The following is an 18,561-nucleotide window of genomic DNA, read 5'->3' as shown; positions in this document are numbered from 1 at the left end:
ATTATATGTTCTGTGTGCTTCGAAAATTGCGACATTTAAGTAGGTACTTCATTTCTCATTTTAAGCTATCGAGTTATCTAGTTCATTTAAGAAGACGTTCTGTAATCGCGCGATTATACCCACATACAAGCCAAAGAATTCCCGTGACGATAATTTTTTAACAAAATAAGATGTATGTATCATATTAAGTGTTTATCTTTTAAATATGTGGGTATACAAACCCAAAAGTAAACAGGAAAGAAAAAAAAACTCGATATGGAATTTTCTAACAGGGTACTTGAGTGATAAACATATTGCAATTTTCATAAAGATATTGCCAGATGCTTTAGTCTAATAAGGAAAATATTGCCGTTCAAGGAGGTGCAGTAACATTTATTTTTTTAATAATCCCATCTTTTATGATGTATATTTTAAGTCACTCCATTCATTTGAAGTATAAGACAGGTCGGGCAAATTTCAGCATATTTTTCAATTTAAACCATTATTAAGAAAGTTGTTTCATATCGTTCATAAGTACATGTTATGTTTGATTTGGAAATTGCACCATTTAAGTGATTTCATATTATTTAAATTGTTATAAATAACATGTAAAATAAAAATATGAGAACTTGCTTTTCTACAGCTGAATATATTGATCAAGAATTATTTTTACAAATATGGCCCTCGAAAATAACATGCCTCTACATGTGGCTGCAGCAAATGGACTTAAATTCAAGGTGATAAGATTGTGTGTGAATTCAGAATTAGTTAATGAAGCTAATTCTGTAGGCTGGACGCCTATAATGTATGCAGCTTACTATGGCCATTTTGATATTGTCAAAGACTTACTGACATTAGGAGCTGATGTCAGTTTACAAAATTCATTTGGTATGTTAATTAAAGGTTATTTAATAATACAGTCATCTTAGGACAAAGTAGATGTTATATGAATTCCTGAAAGCATTGATTCATTTTCAGGTGGCTGTATTTACACATTAGCTGCTACATCTGGCAATGTTGAAATCATTCGTGCTTTATATTCTCACCATAAAATACCTCCAGAAAAATTAATCAAACCCTTAGCAGCTGCTGTGGTGTTTGGTCATTTATCAGTTGTAAGATTTTTAATTGATAGTGGTGCTGATCCAAATTCATCAATGGAATATTCAGGTAAATTTTTGATAGAAGTGAAGAAGGTTATTTTGAAGTGGGCAATCAAAGTCCTTATTTGATTCTGAGAGGTGGTTTACAATAAAGGTATTTACAACGGCATATCATTAGTCAATGTCCATAAAGGATTGGCTGTAATGGCAAAATAATGTTATTTGGAGGTATTCCAAATGTCATAGAGATTAATAGTGATTCTTTCTTTTCTTAACTCACATGCACTTCTGAAAAATGTATATTAAGTAGTTAAATGAGTTGGCTTGAGAGTGACCACGTCTATTCCTGCCAGTTTTAAATTTTCCTTTGCAAATATCTTGCTGCAGTGCATAAAATTCTTTCCTTATTTTATTTTAATCCACTTTGGCTCATTATTTCATCCATACATGGATGTGGACATTTATCATGGCATGCTTAAAAATACTTTGTTGTTTTTACCTTGATTTCTGGAGTTATTACTCCCAAAATTTCCCAGAGCTTTCTCTTTTATGAGTAGGCTAATGACTGGTAGGTAAATAGATTGTCATGGCATCTTTTTAAAATAAATTACATAATAGCCAAGTGTATCCATAATGAAGTTCTGAAGCAATTGGTGACTGTAAAGTTACCTCCAATAATAATAGGTTGGCCCTGTCATATTGCTGTAAAGAAATTTCAGTTCTTGTTAACCAAGGACTGTGATGAATATCACAAAATTTTCAGAGTTTAAGAGGACGCCTCGGTAGCTTAAGTGGCTAAAACACTCGACCGAATATTGAAGGATCTGGGTTCGAATCCCAGGCAAGGCGAATGATTTTTACACTCTGAAATTGTTGCATTAAAAATTGGGATATTAATAAATGTCAAAATGTTTACCACTACAGTTTTACTTGTCGAAGTTAACTTAAGTAAGAGTGATTATAGTCAAAATTTTATCTTTATTTTATATCATTTAATGTCTAAATAAGTACTGCCACTTTCTCTACTCATTCTTATCATTTTACCAATTTTCCAGGTGTGATGCCATTAATGCTAGCTGTTATTGAAAACCATGTGGAAATAGTTAAATTCATGGTTCATCGAGGTGCAGATATTGTTTCTCAAAACTGTGCTGGTTATTCTGCCTTACAATTGGCTAAGATTACTGGCAACAAAATAATAATGTCAATTTTTAGCGAAAAACTAGGATATAACATTGGTATGTCTGTTTACACCTGATACCTCCTTTTCCTTCATACTCAATATTGATAATTGCTTTTAATTGCAACATCCAAATGATGCTATATCCCTTTTTGGATCAAATTAAACCTTAATGTAGGACAATCTACCTTCGATTCAATGTAACTCTGAATGCCCTTACTTCACCTCTCCTACCCTTAGGAATTCCTAATTATGCAAAGATATTGCCACAATTAGCAAAGATAGCATGTTCACAATGCTATACATTCATAGGATTTCAAGGAAAGTTTTAAGCAGAAACGTTTTCTCAGGACCTACTGTCTTACTAATGGCAATATAAGCATTCAAACTACAGTTGCCATAGTTACATTAACTTGTAGAAAAATAGTATTATGTGTTATTATTATATTAATTTATTATATATTATTAAATAGTAATATATTATTGTTAAATAGAACAATAATGTGCAGTACAGGCAATAACAAAGTGCAGTTGTCAACCTGAAGGTTGGTTTGGTTGGTGATAGAGCTAACCCTGGTGTTAAGCCCAATAACATTTGAAATTCACTGATCAGGGAAGGGGAAGCCCTGTGCCACCTGTGGTTTCCTAGGAAGATCTGATAACAAAAAAAATCACTCAGCTTGTGTGAAGCTGTTGTACCAAGAGGTGTCCCCAGGATTTGAACTCGGAACAAACCCTTCATTAGTAACCCGGTGCTCTACCCTCTGAACTACCATGTCATAAGCTAAATTGTTTTATTTTACAATGATATTCAACATTTTAATGTTCCCAGTGATTTTAAAGATTATTAAAAAATGATTAAATACTAGTGAGACACTTCAGTCAACTGTAGTAATGTATCTTTTGGGTGGTCATGTTGTCATCTTTCTGTATTTACGGTGAATCTATCATGACTAGTATAAAATGGACTTAAAAATAACAATACTTTGTAAACTTCCATACTTTAATGGTATGATACCTCAAGGAGTGTACATGGTTCCATATCATTACCAAAAGGTCTGCAAATGCAGCAGTGAATGTTCATGTATATATACATTCACCAAACCTTTATTTGAGTTGACCTCTTGATAATGGCAAAGGAGCATTAAAACTGGTTGACGTTTATCAAACTTAAGTGCAGAAAATTACTAATTATTTTTCTTTGTGCTACATCTACATTACACAAAGTTAATATGCCTACAATTAATTTACCAAGCATGACTTATATCTTCATGCTAAGTGTTGTCAAATTTCAGAGTCTCTGCCAGTATATGCATCCTGCAAAAATAAGGAGGCTGTGGTACAAGCTGCAACGAGTGGTGATGTATTTAGCTTAAAGAGTCTACTATCCCGCAATCCCTCTTTGTCCACCTCCCAACATTGGATGTCAATCCTGAATGAAGAAAATGTGAAAAATATTGGTGATGATGATGTTTTTGTATCCTTTGAGGATGAAAAGCACAGTGTAAAACTAAAACAAAATAATGCATTCTGCCATAACACATTTCCAGCATTTGCTGGTAGAAATAATAGAGTAGGTAGGGGTGATATGTTTGGTTTTTGTTATGGTCCTTACACTTCTAGCTTTCAATATGATTGCAGTGAAATTAGACAGCTTGGAATGAGGAATCGTAAATATGCATCAGTAAATGCTGAAATAAATTCCTTAGCCAAAATTACTCCTGGAAGTGAATATAGTTTACCTGTGAAATCACCAATCAGAAGTGATAATTCGAAGGAAGTGGTGAACAGCCTAAAAAGAGGAGTGAAATCAATTTTGCCAAGCAGTGATAGTGGACTGGTGAGGTTTGAGAGGAACAGCAGTGAAGAAAATAAAATGGTCACCAGCCCACTTATTCTTGCCTGTTTCAATGGCCACGTTGAAGCAACTCGCTTGCTAATTGCTGCTGGGGCTGATCCGAATCGCCAGAGGAAGGGAAGGACTCCACTCATGGTGGCAGCTATCACCTCGCAAGTTAATATTTCTGAACATTTACCCTAACATATCTAATACATCAGTTATTTTCAGTTATTATGAAAGCTAATACACGCATAGTAGAGATAATTTATCAACCAATAATATTATGGCTCTATATAACATACTGAAACAACACAGGTACATCTATGGATATTTTAAAGTACATATTCCATTTGTGATCTGGCGAGAATGATTTGGTGATTTGAGATACGTTTATAAATGGTTTTTCTTTTTTGATTCCAGGAATATAGAAGTGGTGCAACTCCTTCTCTCTGCTGGAGCTGATCCTCTGGTGGAATCACATGTAGACAGTCTCACAGCTTTTGAGCTAGCTTCTCTATCAGGGGCAGAAACAGAGCTTTTAAGACTTATTGCGTCTTATGCACTGCCAATTTCATGGGATGAATCTCAAAGTGCTAAGCCACCCTTATTACTTGATCCACCATTAAAGCCAGATTGCTGGATTTCACCTCAAAGAATTTTAAGTAAATTGCATTCATTAGTTCCACCAAGGCTTCAGAATGACAGCTACTCCTGGGGTAGTGGGCACCTTTGGGATTCAAAAAAGTCAAAGGAGTGGATGGTTTCTCCATTGCAAAAGTAAGTGACTTTAGATTTCAACTTCTTGTAATGCATCTTAAAACCAATCAACATTTTCATGGTAATTAATGTTTTCAGCTAAGGGTTCCTTCCTCTTATTAGGCTGAATACTGTGAAATATAGGGAGGATGTTGGGCGAGCGAGGTAGGGAAAGGATAGGCATGTTGGATGGAATGATTGGAGGTAGAATTTATGTAGGATTGCAATTTATTGTTGTGTGAGGTGTCAGGTTTTCTTGTTAGGTGAAGCAAAGTGTAGTTCAGTCTGTGTCTATCCGAAACTTATCTTAAAAGTTAGACTTCCAAATAATAATAATAATTTTTATTTGTCCAGAGACTGCATCATACAATACATAATAATAATGCATATATAAATTTGTGATGTAATGCGTTTTTATTTTGCCACAATTATGTATCCTACACACCACCATCATGCGCACATAGCCTTTCAATATCTTTTGCACAAACTGCATGCCAAATAAGGTATTTTTATACTTTACATATGCCTGGTCATGGTGGCATAAAAATAATTTATATGCTTTAAGCAATGGTGCACCTGACTTAATAAAACGTTTCAACTTATGTTTTCAATGATCTCTGATTTACCAGAAAACAGGATGTTGAGTTCTAAATCTGTAATTGTTGAAGTGACACCATTTAATGATTATCCTGTGTGGTCTGGTTGTGGAAACCTTAACTCTATACTTAATCAGGTACCTTTTTTACCAAGGTTTTACAAAGGTTCTGCACTTTTGTCTCTATTATAATTTTGGAAAGTTGCATCTGGTAGTTTATTGCATTATAACTGGGCAAACTGTCAGTTGAACACAAGAAGAAATCTTTATTATATCTGAACTTGGAGATGCCACATGAAGGTTCCCTTTTTTTAGCTATGCCACGAAAGCTATGCATTTTACTCATAGCATCTATTAGCAGTATGTGTTACTTATAGAATGTACATAAACAATAAAAAAGAGGATTGTATTTTCTGTAAATTAATTGTCATTACAATCTAAATTTACACTTTGTGATACAGTTGCAATATATGGATGTATATCAGTGGAATCTGGAAAAAACAAAGGAAGTGTATGGAGGAAATATTGAAAGATGGTGGTTATGTTGATAGGGTTATGATAGAAGGGAGAACACTGGTTAAGTAGGGTAGGTGGAGAATTTCTAGAGAGTATCAAGGCAGGCAAAATGTATGAGGAAATGAAGAAAGAATAATTTCAGACAAAAAAAGAGGAAGTTCTCTCAAAACTTGGAAGTAAGTAGGTGCACAAGATTTGAGAGGTGCATCAAAGTAATCTTATATGAAAAGTGTTGTGTGAAGACAATTTGAAGGGTTGATTGATATTGTGTGGGTGCTTTGCTATTACCAATGATTCTAAATCCATAAATTCACCTTTTTTAATTTTTATACACATATTATTTATTTCTCAAATTCAAAAACCAAAGATTGCCTTTTCAACTAAATAGATAACTTTTAAATAATTTGTCAAAGATAAAATAGGTAATGAAAGAATAACATTATTAAACAAAAAATCTTAAGTCGTGTACTAGTGATTACTGTAAATTATGTCAAGGTCAGTCAATCTCCACAATCTGAACTCCCATGGACAGCCGCCCAGACAGTGACTCAAAGAATAATGCAGTAATTTTTGTTGCCCACGAGGAATTTTGTTTTTGAAAATTCATATTTTCAGTATCGTCACTCGATTAATATGAAACTTTTATTTCAGATTAAGGAAATCAAAGCAAATAAAGGCCAGAAGACTCTTCTCTACACCAGTGAGTTGCTTTAATTCTGAGGTTGAGTCAAATGTGAAAAACCATCAGCAATGGAAAAATGCTTTTCTTACGTCTCAAAAGTGTATCAATGATAAATGTTTCAATTATAACTTAACAAAGATGCCACATGATAGTCCATTTGAATCACTTACTTCAGACAAACTTTCTTCAGTCATGCCCCCTTCTTACATTAAGTGCAGTGAATTTAGCATCATTGAGGAGATTGAACGTGAAAAAAATAAACAGTTTCTCCAAGAGCATTTACAATTTGGTCAAAATATAGGGACTATGTTTCACAAAAATACAACCTCACTTCCACCTGCATCATCATTTCAATGTGCCAGTGATATCCCTTTGCTGACATCAGGAGACATTCCTTGTAATCCTAATAATGGAAATGGTTCTGAAATTCATGCTAATATTTTTATCCCACCGACAATAAAAGAAAATGCTCCATACTTTGAAGGAAATTTTGAAGAATACATCAAGAAACATGACTTGAGTAAATATGCATCCCTTTTCAGGAATAATGAGGTAAGAGAAATATGCATCATAATTACTATCCGCCAAAAACATGTTAGGAAAGGGAACTTAAAATTTGGGTTACTGTATTGCAGGGGTGAATCCAGGGTTTTTGCAAAGGGATTTGAACTTGTGGCATTCTGTAACATATGAATGGGCAGAATATTTTAATATTTTTTCTAGAATATTTTAATATTTTTCTGGAGTGTGGAAAATTTATAAATATTCTTCTAGATTCTCAAAATTTAAAGAATTTTCATGAATATACTGGTTTCAGAATTTTGTATTTGGCTCCGGGATGTTTCCAAATGGTTTAAGAATAATTTAATAAACCTAGAAATATTCTGAAAAATTATTTTAAAACTTACTTGAATATTCCAGAAGTTTTAGATATATATAGACTACTCTTTACTTGTCCAATGTGGCCCTTGAAAGAAAATAGGAGGATGCATAAGTTTCTGAATCTATTTGTTTCAAGCTCATTAGCTGATATGCACAAAATATTGGTGTCTCTAAAGGTTGTTTTAGTACAAAAAAGGGTATATTGTTTAAACTTCAAACTTATGATGAATATCATATACTTAATATTATTTAATATCCATTGGATGACTCAATTTGCTCCAATTCTCTCTCTTGGTTTTTCCCGTCAGGTTTTCCTTAGATAATTCTACTCATTAAGCAGTAATGCCTCAGGATTCATCCCATCCAACTAGACTTCCCCTTTGCTAATATCAAAAGATCTTTCTTCCCCCATTCCTTCTAATACTTGGTCATTCCCCACTCTATCAGTTCATTTAGCCCTTTCCATCTACCTCCACAGATAGATGTCACAGGTTTCAAAATATTGTCCAGCCCTGATAACAGTCATAGTTTCTGACTAGTAAAGAACCAAGTTCCAAACAAAGCAACCAGCAAGTCTTTTATTATGATTAACTGGCTTACTCTCTCATTTAATTTTGCATTAAAAAAATGAAATCAGTGAACCAAGTTCCATTGACCATGGATTTGTTTAAAAATGAAATTCAACATATAATAACTCAATGTTTGCATTAAAACTGCAAATCATGGGATATTCTCAATATGTATTACGTTGGAAATTACTCCTTAACTTTTTCAGATATGAGAACTCTCCTGTTACATAACTATTGCATTAAATGGAGCGTTCAGTATATTCATTTATTGGAAATAGCTATGGGTTGTTTATGCATTTACTCCCTAAAAAATGAAGATAAATTATTTTAAATGAAATCAATATTTTACCTGTAATAGGTTATTTCCATTGTCATCAGAGCATGATAACTGTCTTGATGATTTTATCCTAGGTATGTAGCTTATGACATACCTCATTCATTTTATCCTTTTTTTAAACCACGTGAATGCCTTTGTCTTGGAAATATTTTTTGATCCTTTTATAAATATTCTAGCATAAGTCAGGAGGGACTTAAAATAATGAAGCCTATAAGTATCTCATTTTGTCCGAAATTTTTTTTTCCCTTTCTTGAATTCTCTTTTGCATGTGCAAAGTCTTGTTGTGCCAATAAAATTATTATTGCTCTGGGCAACAATTTAATTCTTACATATTTAGCAAACTTTGAAATTTTTTATGTTGCAGGTTGCAGATATTGATATTGTTCTCTCCATAACTGAGGATGACCTTTTGGAAATGGGAATATTTTGTCAAGAGGAAAGAAGAAAAATAATAAACAAAATTCATGGCCAAATTTCTTAGCGTTTTTCAGGTAAACAGATAGTAAGTACTGTAATTAAGATTCGAGGATAATCTCATATAGTGTAAACACTGATTCAGTTGAATGCCCACAACTGGTAAATGTTCATTCTTATGCAATATTTATGGTTTTAGAATTGTCTGTAGTCAGTATCAGTGCATTCTACTACTGTCTCAATGATTTCTGCTGTTTTTCTAATTCTCAGGATAATTTGGATACCATAAAGTCCACAGTAATTTTGAGTGAGTGCTTATGTGAAAAACATTTCCCATGTGCATATTTAGGAAAAAGCTCACCCTGGGAAAGTGTTGTTTGGACGAGGGAGGAAGATAACTATCCTTAGGCGTGAGCCAGCTATTATCCAGATTTATATATATACACGCACATGTATGAACAAAATCTGGGGAAAACTTTGGTGATGAATATACAAATCAGATGTTTTCACTTCATGAGGTACATGCAATACCCATGGATGAGCAATAGAAAGTGTACTGTGCATTTGTTGATTTCGAGATAAGTAGTCATCTTTATTTTGGGGCGAGATTGAGACCATAGTCTCTTCTACCATCTAACCACTAGTGATGACATATTACAGGGTATGTATTAGAGGAAGTTTAGAAGAGTTTTATGTGGAGATCAAGTGAAAGTGTAGTTATTGAATACTATAAAGAAATTGTATGCAAATATGTATGAACATATATTGAATGAAATCCACTTTGCTTATGCTCACATGAGTGAACATAAGCTAAGGGGTTTTCGGAATAAAACAAGATTTAAAACAATTGGCACGTTATTTCACCGTATGGTTGCTTGATGTGGATGCGTGAGTGATGAAAGGGTGGATATGGTACTTGTAATGGTGAAAGATGCATAACGTCTTACATATGTGGACAAAACTACAGTCACAGAGTCAAAACTACTCATGTCACAGAGATTGAGGAAATTGCTCAGTTTCGGGAATGGATTTTTAGGCGCAATATTCGGTTAGCTGTCTTTTAATTATTTTAAGTGCATTATTTAAATTTAAGACCGGCAACTTTAATTCATTAATAACAGTAGTATTGTCAGCAGGTTTCTCACTGCCATCAATATTTTTTTCGGATTACAGTTTACATGGAAACGGTCGGTATCGCTGTGGTTTATTAGTATTTTAAAAAGGTTAATAGACTAGTTGCAACCCTTATCATGCGTGTTTTTATATCACACTGCAAATTACATGCTGTGGGGTGAAATCAATTCTCTTCACTACCCACCATCATGAGTAGATCGACGACCCCTACGTCTACTATTGCGTCAATATTTCATAAATTTATCTTGCTTACACTGCAATTTTACTTGTTTCTCCAAAGGTTCATCAAAAAACATTCAACATTTCTGATATTATGGTCAGGGCAATCATGTGCGAAAAGTTTTCCAACCACTTGCGGTGGCTTAGGTCCAGATCGGATTCTTACATTCAATTTAATTTATTTGAGATTTCGATAATTATAAATATTATTCATTTGATAAAGGGTGCAACCATGTCATCAATATACATATTACTCAATAAATAAACAATTTCTAACGTGTTGAAGAATGTCACAAAGGATTCATCGATAGACGGACGAGTTCGATTAATCGAGGTTGACAGTCGTGTAGGCAATGTACGATTTGTTTTGAAATTGGCGGTTAGTTGGTGAAAACCGAAAATGTCAGGCGACAACGGAGTAGAAGAAGCAAAGTCTCAGAGAATGCGTCTGATTTATCCGTGTTTCATCAGTAATCAACTAGATGTATTAATAAATAAAATTAGGTAAGGATTCCGCAATATAGATAAATATTTAAATTTCTAATATTCTTCCTTTGCGTGTTATGCATGTGATAAATAAGTAACGGAGATGTTTTGTTTTATCTATGGTACATTGTTTTCAGCGACTCGCAGTTTAGTGAAATTTATGCCTGCCTCTCAAAAAACAAAAAGTCTTGGAAAGGAGGTCCTAAAGTTTTTAAGATTTTTAAGGATGTAGTGAGAAAGAATACAATAATTCAGCTTGACGACATCAACAAAACTGTAAAACTGGATGAGAAATTGGCGTCCATGGATGACCTGCGTTCTCAGTATTCCTCTAATAAAGATACCATTCAGTGGTGAGTGAGGCAGTAATATTTATTTCCATTAACCGCACGTTTCATTGCAGTTTAAAATATTGACAGGAAAGGTAAATTGGTTTTCTGCTTTGTCAACTTGAAAATTATTGGACTGTATTAGTATTCCTTTAATATTTTCATGCTACATGTTCATAGCATGATGCTATTATTGATATCAAAATAAGGTAATTTTAGGGAGAAGGTAATTTTCGAAGTAAACATGTCTGCCACAATTATTGAAATGAAAGGTTGTTTGTGTATTAGTGGTCTAGGATACTCGAGGCGTATCAAATTGAATCAATTGTATGGCGAACGTGGTTGATAGACAAATGAATTCTAGAGTATGAGTGTGATTTGAAATAGCATATTTTTTGCTAATATGGGGGATCATATCATTTTTCTCGGGAGAAGAAAGCTTCCTACTATTGTGAGCAAGCAGTTTAAGATATTTACGTTAGTGTTTTCTTGAAATTACTTTTTAACAGCTGCACAGGATGCCATCCAATTGTTTCAATTCTTAGTTTGTTTGGATCCTTATAGAGCACTTGAGGTACTTTTTAACTACTTTAAGTAACATCTACTAGTTGAAGAAATGCCAATCATTCATAACCTTCTCGATCAGAAAGGGTGTTAAAATAGTATTTCTTTGGGATCCTTGCCACTTGGTGTTCCCAAGAGTGAATCGGCAGACACTGCTACAAAAGTATTCCCATGAAAGACACAGATGAGCCTAGTTAATTCTTCTATGCCATGATCTTGTATATATAATGAAGAAAATACTCCATAAACCTTGTCATGTGCTATTATTAGACTGAGGAGAGGCTATAGTGCCTTGGCTCACTCATTCCTACCTCAATTCATGAGAAGCCACCATGTCTGAATTGCCAATCCCTTCCGACAGCCAGCCATCAGAATAATACGATAATAATATTTTATTCATCCAAGAGAGACAGTGCACAATTCTATTTTGAGTACCATGCTGTAAATTTTCCAGCATAGGCCAGGTCCTAGGTGATGCTTCATGTAGTATAAATTGCTTTGCATGAATGAATGAATTTTCACAAATTAATGTTGACGGTGCATTTGCAAAATGCGCATTAGCTCGAGAAAGTAAATTGACTTCAGCAAAGCTCATATGGATTCCAAACAGTCAGGGTTAGTCAGGAGTAGGTTGGCAGTGTTTAATGTTTATGCTAAATGGCTTCTCTCACCCTAGCAGGAACATCCACCATCTCACTCCAACTTCATATCTGACTCTATAGTTATGATTCTCCTTGAGCCAAACCTCATGATAGAAAGATATCTCTTGATGGATAGCTATTTTACATGCCTAGGTATTTTCAAGAATCTGAGAAATGTGCATAGGATCAGTGACTAAGGTGTGGTGAGAAATTCGTCCGATCATGAAAATGTGGAGGAGCAATAATTCTGCTAAACATTTTAAGCACGAACAAATGACTGAAGACAGAATCAGGGGAAAACAGATATGTTCCTGCTAAGCTGAATATATACGAGTGGTTTTGAGTATGGTGTGAAGAAGGTCTGACGTTGGCATCTGATATGTGACTGATATAACTGACCAAATATTTAGAAAGAATTCAGCAATTACTCCTTGATAATTAAACAAATGTGACAAGTAATAACATTTAAGGAACTGGTTGCCCTTCCTGGTGCTACGGTACTTCAGCAGTTTGGTGTGATAATATATTCTGTCTTCTATGGGTAGAAATTTCATGCATGACACTAGAGAAAAAATTGAAAACAATTCTGTTTGCATGTGCTTGAGCCATAATGAGCAATTGTGTACCAAATCCAAAGCAACAACTGAATTCATTAGTGCATATTGATCTGTTTTTTGGCAGAACTTATATTTGCCTTCTTCATCTGCAGCCAGCATTTTTTTTATAGATTCATACTTCTTACTCTAAATGTTTTTACATTCATGCTATTCTCATCTCTGCTAATTTGTGGTTTATCTCTTAGAAAAAAGGACGATGTTTTATTTTCCCAAGCATTTTCTGCATCTTTTACTTCAGAAAAATTTAGTTTCTGAAAATATTAGTGATATTTTGTAAGAATTCTGATCTCTTAGAGTGGACATAGTTTATATAGTCTGTAAAAAACCCAATTAATTGTACATGGTTTCATAAAACAATGGAAATCACAAAAGTTGCAAAGTAGTTGAATTACAACACAATGAGCCAGATTGCCACGTTTGGTTCCTCTGATTGTAGAGGAATACTTGTAGTATCGAACCAAGGATTGTTGATAGGGCCAGTAACCCCCCTTAAATTGCATTCATCTTCAGATGTTTATGACATGGATTAGTGCAGATTGGTTGAAAGTTCCTGACATGGGTGCAGAAACTCATTTTCAGCGTGGGTGATTGTGTTCTGAACTGTAGTGAAAAGGGCGTGTGGGTAAAAGTGACTGGTAATCACCATGATGACCTTAGTTTAAGTACATCACTGTCCTCTTCCTGAGTATAGGAGAAAGTTTGCCTTCTACTTCAAGCTTCTTCCACCAAAAGCTCTTTCCCCTCACTCCCTGCCTTCACGTATATCAAAGTGCCATGGAATTTCAACCAAGCTATATCCTGTTCACATACAAATTTTTAAATCAGACCACCTTGGGGGTTCATAACCACAATAATCAATGCGAAGGCTGGTGCTCAAAGAGGATGGTAGAACCCACCCTTGACTAATTCCTAAGGTTCACACATCAGGGTTGGGAGCATAGTTCCTTTCTGTGGGCCTCATCAATTTTTCCTCTAAGTTCTGCTATTCAGAAAATTGCACAGTTTGAATTTTGCATTTGTTTTTAAAATCCATTTCTTAGGGGTTGAGCCTAGAAACTTCCTGTCTGCAGGAAAATGTTTTACCCAAAAGGCAAGCATCATTGGTGGATCCAATAGAGATCTCTTCTATGATATGGCATTAATTAATTTTTCTTGTCTCTAATGAAATATTTTAATTGTCAAGGATCCATATGGCTGGGATGTTGCCTCGAGAGAACCTAGGATATATCAGTTCCATACTTATAATCATGAATTTGTCGACAATATTATAAAAAAAGTGTTGGCTTATGCTCGTTGAGTGTGATCAACTCAGTGAAAGTAGCCACACAATTTCCTTGAAATCTGAAGCCATAGACGAGAAAGTTTTGTGACTTTCTGAACTCCAACTACCTCTTTTCTGGTTACTATAATCCATGCACTGCTTAGTAAGTGTAAGGCGGAGAAGGATTAATAACTGAAACTACATCCCCATATTAGTTTCAAATAAACATAAAGGAAAGGAAGTTTTAAAAGACTTAAAAATACTCTACAAACACATTTATTTAGAATTCTCATGATGAGGCCCACATGGAATGCTACACATGAAAAATCTTTGAAACCAGAATAATTTAAATAAGTGTTAATGGTTTTTGAAAGATTTGGGAAACTTAATCCTTATTATTTTAATTTTTGAAATATATGCATGCATGAAAACTTTGATATTTTGAAAGCAAAATTTAGTAATGTACATTTGATGGGAATATTTAACTAAAAATTCATTTTTAGCGATAAATTGAAAAATAAACAAATTTTGTGAATGAGGTTATTGGCAGAATTGCATGAGAACTCATTTTCAATTTATCACTCACATGGTACTTCTGATACAGCTGTAATTATTTCCTTATATTTTGATGAACTAATATTTTACTTACTAAATATCTTAAATCTGTAATTATATTTAGGAGACCTGATGGAAATGTGGAAAAAACCCTAATTTCCCATGATATGGCTGAGAAACTCAAGAGGAAGGCACACTTACAGAGTGTAGTTGACAGAAAAATGAAGGAGATTGAGACCCTTAAAAGTGAATTGAACAATATTTGCTCACAGCTAAAAAGTGAAGATGAGTTGGATGATGAGATCAAGAAAGTAAATGAAGATGCATCTATTGAAATGAAGAATTTTCACTATTTGTTGCAGGCTAGAGATAGTAAAATTTGAAATTTCTGAGCAACAAACTTGAATTCTTCAGGTATGCTCTTCTTTTACATTTAAATTATCCCTTGTAAATTGGGTAATTGTCATTTTTCATTCTTAACTTAATGTGATATATACTATAAATTCTTATAAATTTTCTATAGGGCATACCACATCTGTTCCCAGTGTGGAAATGTATCCATTCTCTCTACCCTTCGTGTGTGTGATGGTATGAAAACAGAAGTAATTGTGCCTTTTGTGCTGAGCCTTGAGTCTGAATGTGTGAAGTGTCTTCGTATTTGGTTGAGAAAACATATGATGCCATATGTATCTGTATATATTTGTGATTGTCACAGTGTTGACACTTTTGTATATTTCTATCCAATAAAATTTCATATATTGTAAGAGTATTCTGAAAAGCTTTTTTGTTTACTTGTAGTGATTTAGTTTCTTGATAAATTTCATCTATGTTATGTACCCCAAGCTCTACTACATGGTTGTAGGGGGATAGTAGCTCACAGGTCTAATTATTAATATAGGTAATACACCGGTTAAGGTAGGTTATGGATGGGCACAACTACAAAATAAATATTTTGTTTCTCCAAACAAAACATCCCAAAATCCTACTCTACAACAGGCCCCTCTTCATCTCTGTATACTTACTTCTTTCATTCCCACCAACATCCCTATTCTATTTTTGCTTCTTCCTTGTTTTCCTAACATTCTCCCCTCTATCACAGTCTTCAAAATCCTGCTGATCAATATGCATCCATTTTTTCTTCCAGTGATCCACTATCCTCCCACACCATTCCTAGCACCTCATTTGTTTTTCTTTCTGTTCACTTAACCTTCTCCAAACCCACATTTCAAAAGCCTCCAATCTACGCCAATCATCCTGCTTCAATGACCATGTTTCCACATTGTACATAACTACGCTCCATGTAGAAGTTTCACGTGCTCCAGGTTTTGCCTTCAAATTTTAATGTTAAGCTTAGCCTTTCTGTGTCTGGAAAGCTGCATGACCTATGTTTTATTTATATTGATTCTCATCCCATATTTATCGCACTGAATTTCCAATTCACTCAGCAATGCTTGCAACCCCTTGGCTGTTTGACAAACTAAAGCTCGGCCACCAGCAAACCTAACTTATTTTACAAATTCCCTGCTATATTTCCTTCCACCCATTCTTCCCATGCCTCTTTCATCATTTCCTCCACATGTTCATGTTTCCATGAAACTCCAGTGGGATTGCTTGTGCTCATCTCCATCTATAGATCACCAACTGGTGATTTTCATTCATTCATTAAAAAACTGGACCAACTCATTTGCTCCTTATATGCAAGCAACAGGATACTCGTGCTGAACGGCGATCTCAACTGTAATCTCTTAGTTGACTCCCCTCACAGATCAGAATTGTTGAATCTGTTCAAAACTTATGGCATGGAATGTTTTAACAATAATCCTACCAGAGTCACTCCCACATCTGCCACCCTAATTGATTACGCTGTGACCAACTTTAACCATGAAAAAGTAGTCGCAACTGTTTGCGACCTAGGTATAACAGACCATTGCATGGTGAAAATAAGTATCGATACTAACCAACCAATGGATAGTCCAAATGATAAAACTTACCCAAGGCGGTCTCTCACTCATGGAAATATGCAGCATTTTCTGCTCCTTCTTCAGTCCCAAAACTGGGACAATGTCTATGACCTTAAGTCAGTAGACGAAGGTTTCAATTACTTTTATTCAATTTTCAAACACAATTTTGAAATGTGTTTCCCAGTAACACATCATAAAATATTTCATAGAACTAAATGTAAGCCATGGCTAACTGATGAGATCCGTTATTACTCAACTATCCTTAAAAAACTTGCTATCTCCAGTAAAAGTTCAAACAATCATGAACAAAGGTTACTCTATAAGGAATTTCAAAAGTATTACCGTAAACTGATTTCTACCACGAAAAGAACCTATAATGATAATAAGTTACTTAATTCCAATAACAAGTCCAAAACTGCATGGGAAATAATTAATGACTGTAGAGGTAAGAAAAATCCACAACTCACTCTCCCAAAACTTTGTAACCCTGAAAATAACACTGCCATTAGCTATTCATCTCTAGCTAATAAATTTAACAAATACTACGTATCAGCTCCTTGCCTAACTACTTCTCCAGCCAATGTGCTTTTAGCAAATGCACCATCGTCAATGTTTGCCAAGCCCTGTTCTGAAACCAATCTAAAAACTATTGTCTCCTCACTCAGAAACAAATCCAGTACTGGCCCAGATGAAATTCCTGGTAAAGTTGTTCATCATTGTTTTGAAGCCATAAAAGCACCCCTTTTATTTTTAATTAATGAATCTTTGATACAAGGGATTTTCCCATCCCAATTAAAAGAATCAAAAGTAGTGCCCATTTATAAAAACCATGGCTGTGTAAATGATTTGAATAACTACAGACCAATAGCCGTCCAAAATACATTTGCTAAAATATTCGAAAAAGCCATGTATATGCAAATAGCATCTTATCTCGAAAAAAACTTCCTACTTTCTAATTCTCAGCATGGATTTAGATCGGAAAGGTCTACCACAACTGCCATATGTCAGGCAATCGACAGCATACTTAATTCATTAGATGCTAAACGCAAAACTCTTGGAATGTTTTTTGACTTGTCAAAGGCTTTTGATAATGTAAACCACAATAGACTACTAATTAAACTCAATAGAATAGGAATTAGAGGAAGTCCTTTAAACTGGTTGAAGTCCTTTATTCATAATCGCACTCAAAAAGTAGTGTTATCAGTTGATGGGTCAAAATATTCATCCGAAGCATACCAAGTTAACAAAGGTGTTCCACAAGGCTCAACCCTTGGGCCACTCCTCTTTCTGATTTACATCAATGACCTACCTAACTGCTTACCAAATAATGATGGAATAATACCAGTGTTGTACGCTGACGACACTAATATAATAATATCAACACAAACATATCCCAGCCTTGTGGAAAAAGCTAAGTCTGTCACACTTGCTATAAACAAGTGGTGTACAGACAACCTTCTAGACTTAAATGTAAATAAAAGTAAAATAGTAAACTTTACACACAATAAGAACATATCAGATGATCTGCTGGTAAAAATCAATGACCTATCAATTGAGCGTGTGACAGAATGCAAATTTCTAGGTATTTCTCTATGTGCAAATATTTCTTGGGATACTCATGTAAAAGCCCTCCAACACAAGCTCAGTTCAACTTGCTACTTATTAAGACACCTGTATGAAACTACAAGTAAAACTGTACTACTCAATTTGTACTATGGGGAAATTTACTCAAATATAACCTACAGTATAATATTATGGGGATCAGCTGCTATTTCTCAAACCATCTTTAAAATGCAAAAGAAAGCTATTAGAATCATCGCCAGGAAACCTTACAATGCTCCATCAAGGCCTATTTTCCATGAATTAAATTTGCTACCACTCCCATGCATCTGCATTATGTTTTTAATTCTATATATAAAAAATAACATCGGCAACTATTCC

The 18,561-nt window shown here is 34.4% G+C and overlaps 2 protein-coding genes across 2 annotated transcripts; both read left to right on the top strand.

The window, feature by feature from the left end:
- The first annotated feature begins 656 nt into the window (after positions 1-656).
- On the top strand, positions 657-4,883 carry LOC139696003 (serine/threonine-protein phosphatase 6 regulatory ankyrin repeat subunit A-like). Its single transcript, XM_071594614.1, has 5 exons — positions 657-867; positions 958-1,149; positions 2,138-2,320; positions 3,558-4,272; positions 4,523-4,883. The coding sequence occupies exons 1-5, from the start codon at positions 657-659 to the stop codon at positions 4,881-4,883; spliced, it is 1,662 nt and encodes a 553-aa protein (XP_071450715.1).
- A 5,690-nt stretch (positions 4,884-10,573) lies between these two features.
- On the top strand, positions 10,574-15,300 carry LOC139696029 (uncharacterized). The gene is made up of 4 exons (XM_071594642.1): positions 10,574-10,710; positions 10,830-11,045; positions 14,784-15,073; positions 15,183-15,300. The coding sequence occupies exons 1-3, from the start codon at positions 10,607-10,609 to the stop codon at positions 15,040-15,042; spliced, it is 579 nt and encodes a 192-aa protein (XP_071450743.1). The 5' UTR covers positions 10,574-10,606; the 3' UTR covers positions 15,043-15,073; positions 15,183-15,300.
- Positions 15,301-18,561: the final 3,261 nt, after the last annotated feature.

Source organism: Hetaerina americana, unplaced genomic scaffold (genome assembly GCF_022747635.1).
Source record: "Hetaerina americana unplaced genomic scaffold, ioHetAmer1.1.p SCAF_65, whole genome shotgun sequence".
Classification (NCBI taxonomy): Eukaryota; Metazoa; Arthropoda; class Insecta; order Odonata; family Calopterygidae; genus Hetaerina; species Hetaerina americana.
This window is presented reverse-complemented; position numbering and strand designations above follow the sequence as displayed.

Coding starts and splice junctions, on each gene's coding strand:
- LOC139696003 (XM_071594614.1), top strand. CDS start 657: ATGGCCCTCGAAAATAACATGCCTCTACATGTGGCTGCAGCAAATGGA. Junction 868..957: donor CAGTTTACAAAATTCATTTG/GTATGTTAATTA, acceptor ATTCATTTTCAG/GTGGCTGTATTTACACATTA. Junction 4,273..4,522: donor ATGGTGGCAGCTATCACCTC/GCAAGTTAATAT, acceptor TTTTGATTCCAG/GAATATAGAAGTGGTGCAAC.
- LOC139696029 (XM_071594642.1), top strand. CDS start 10,607: ATGTCAGGCGACAACGGAGTAGAAGAAGCAAAGTCTCAGAGAATGCGT. Junction 10,711..10,829: donor GTATTAATAAATAAAATTAG/GTAAGGATTCCG, acceptor CATTGTTTTCAG/CGACTCGCAGTTTAGTGAAA. Junction 11,046..14,783: donor AATAAAGATACCATTCAGTG/GTGAGTGAGGCA, acceptor AATTATATTTAG/GAGACCTGATGGAAATGTGG.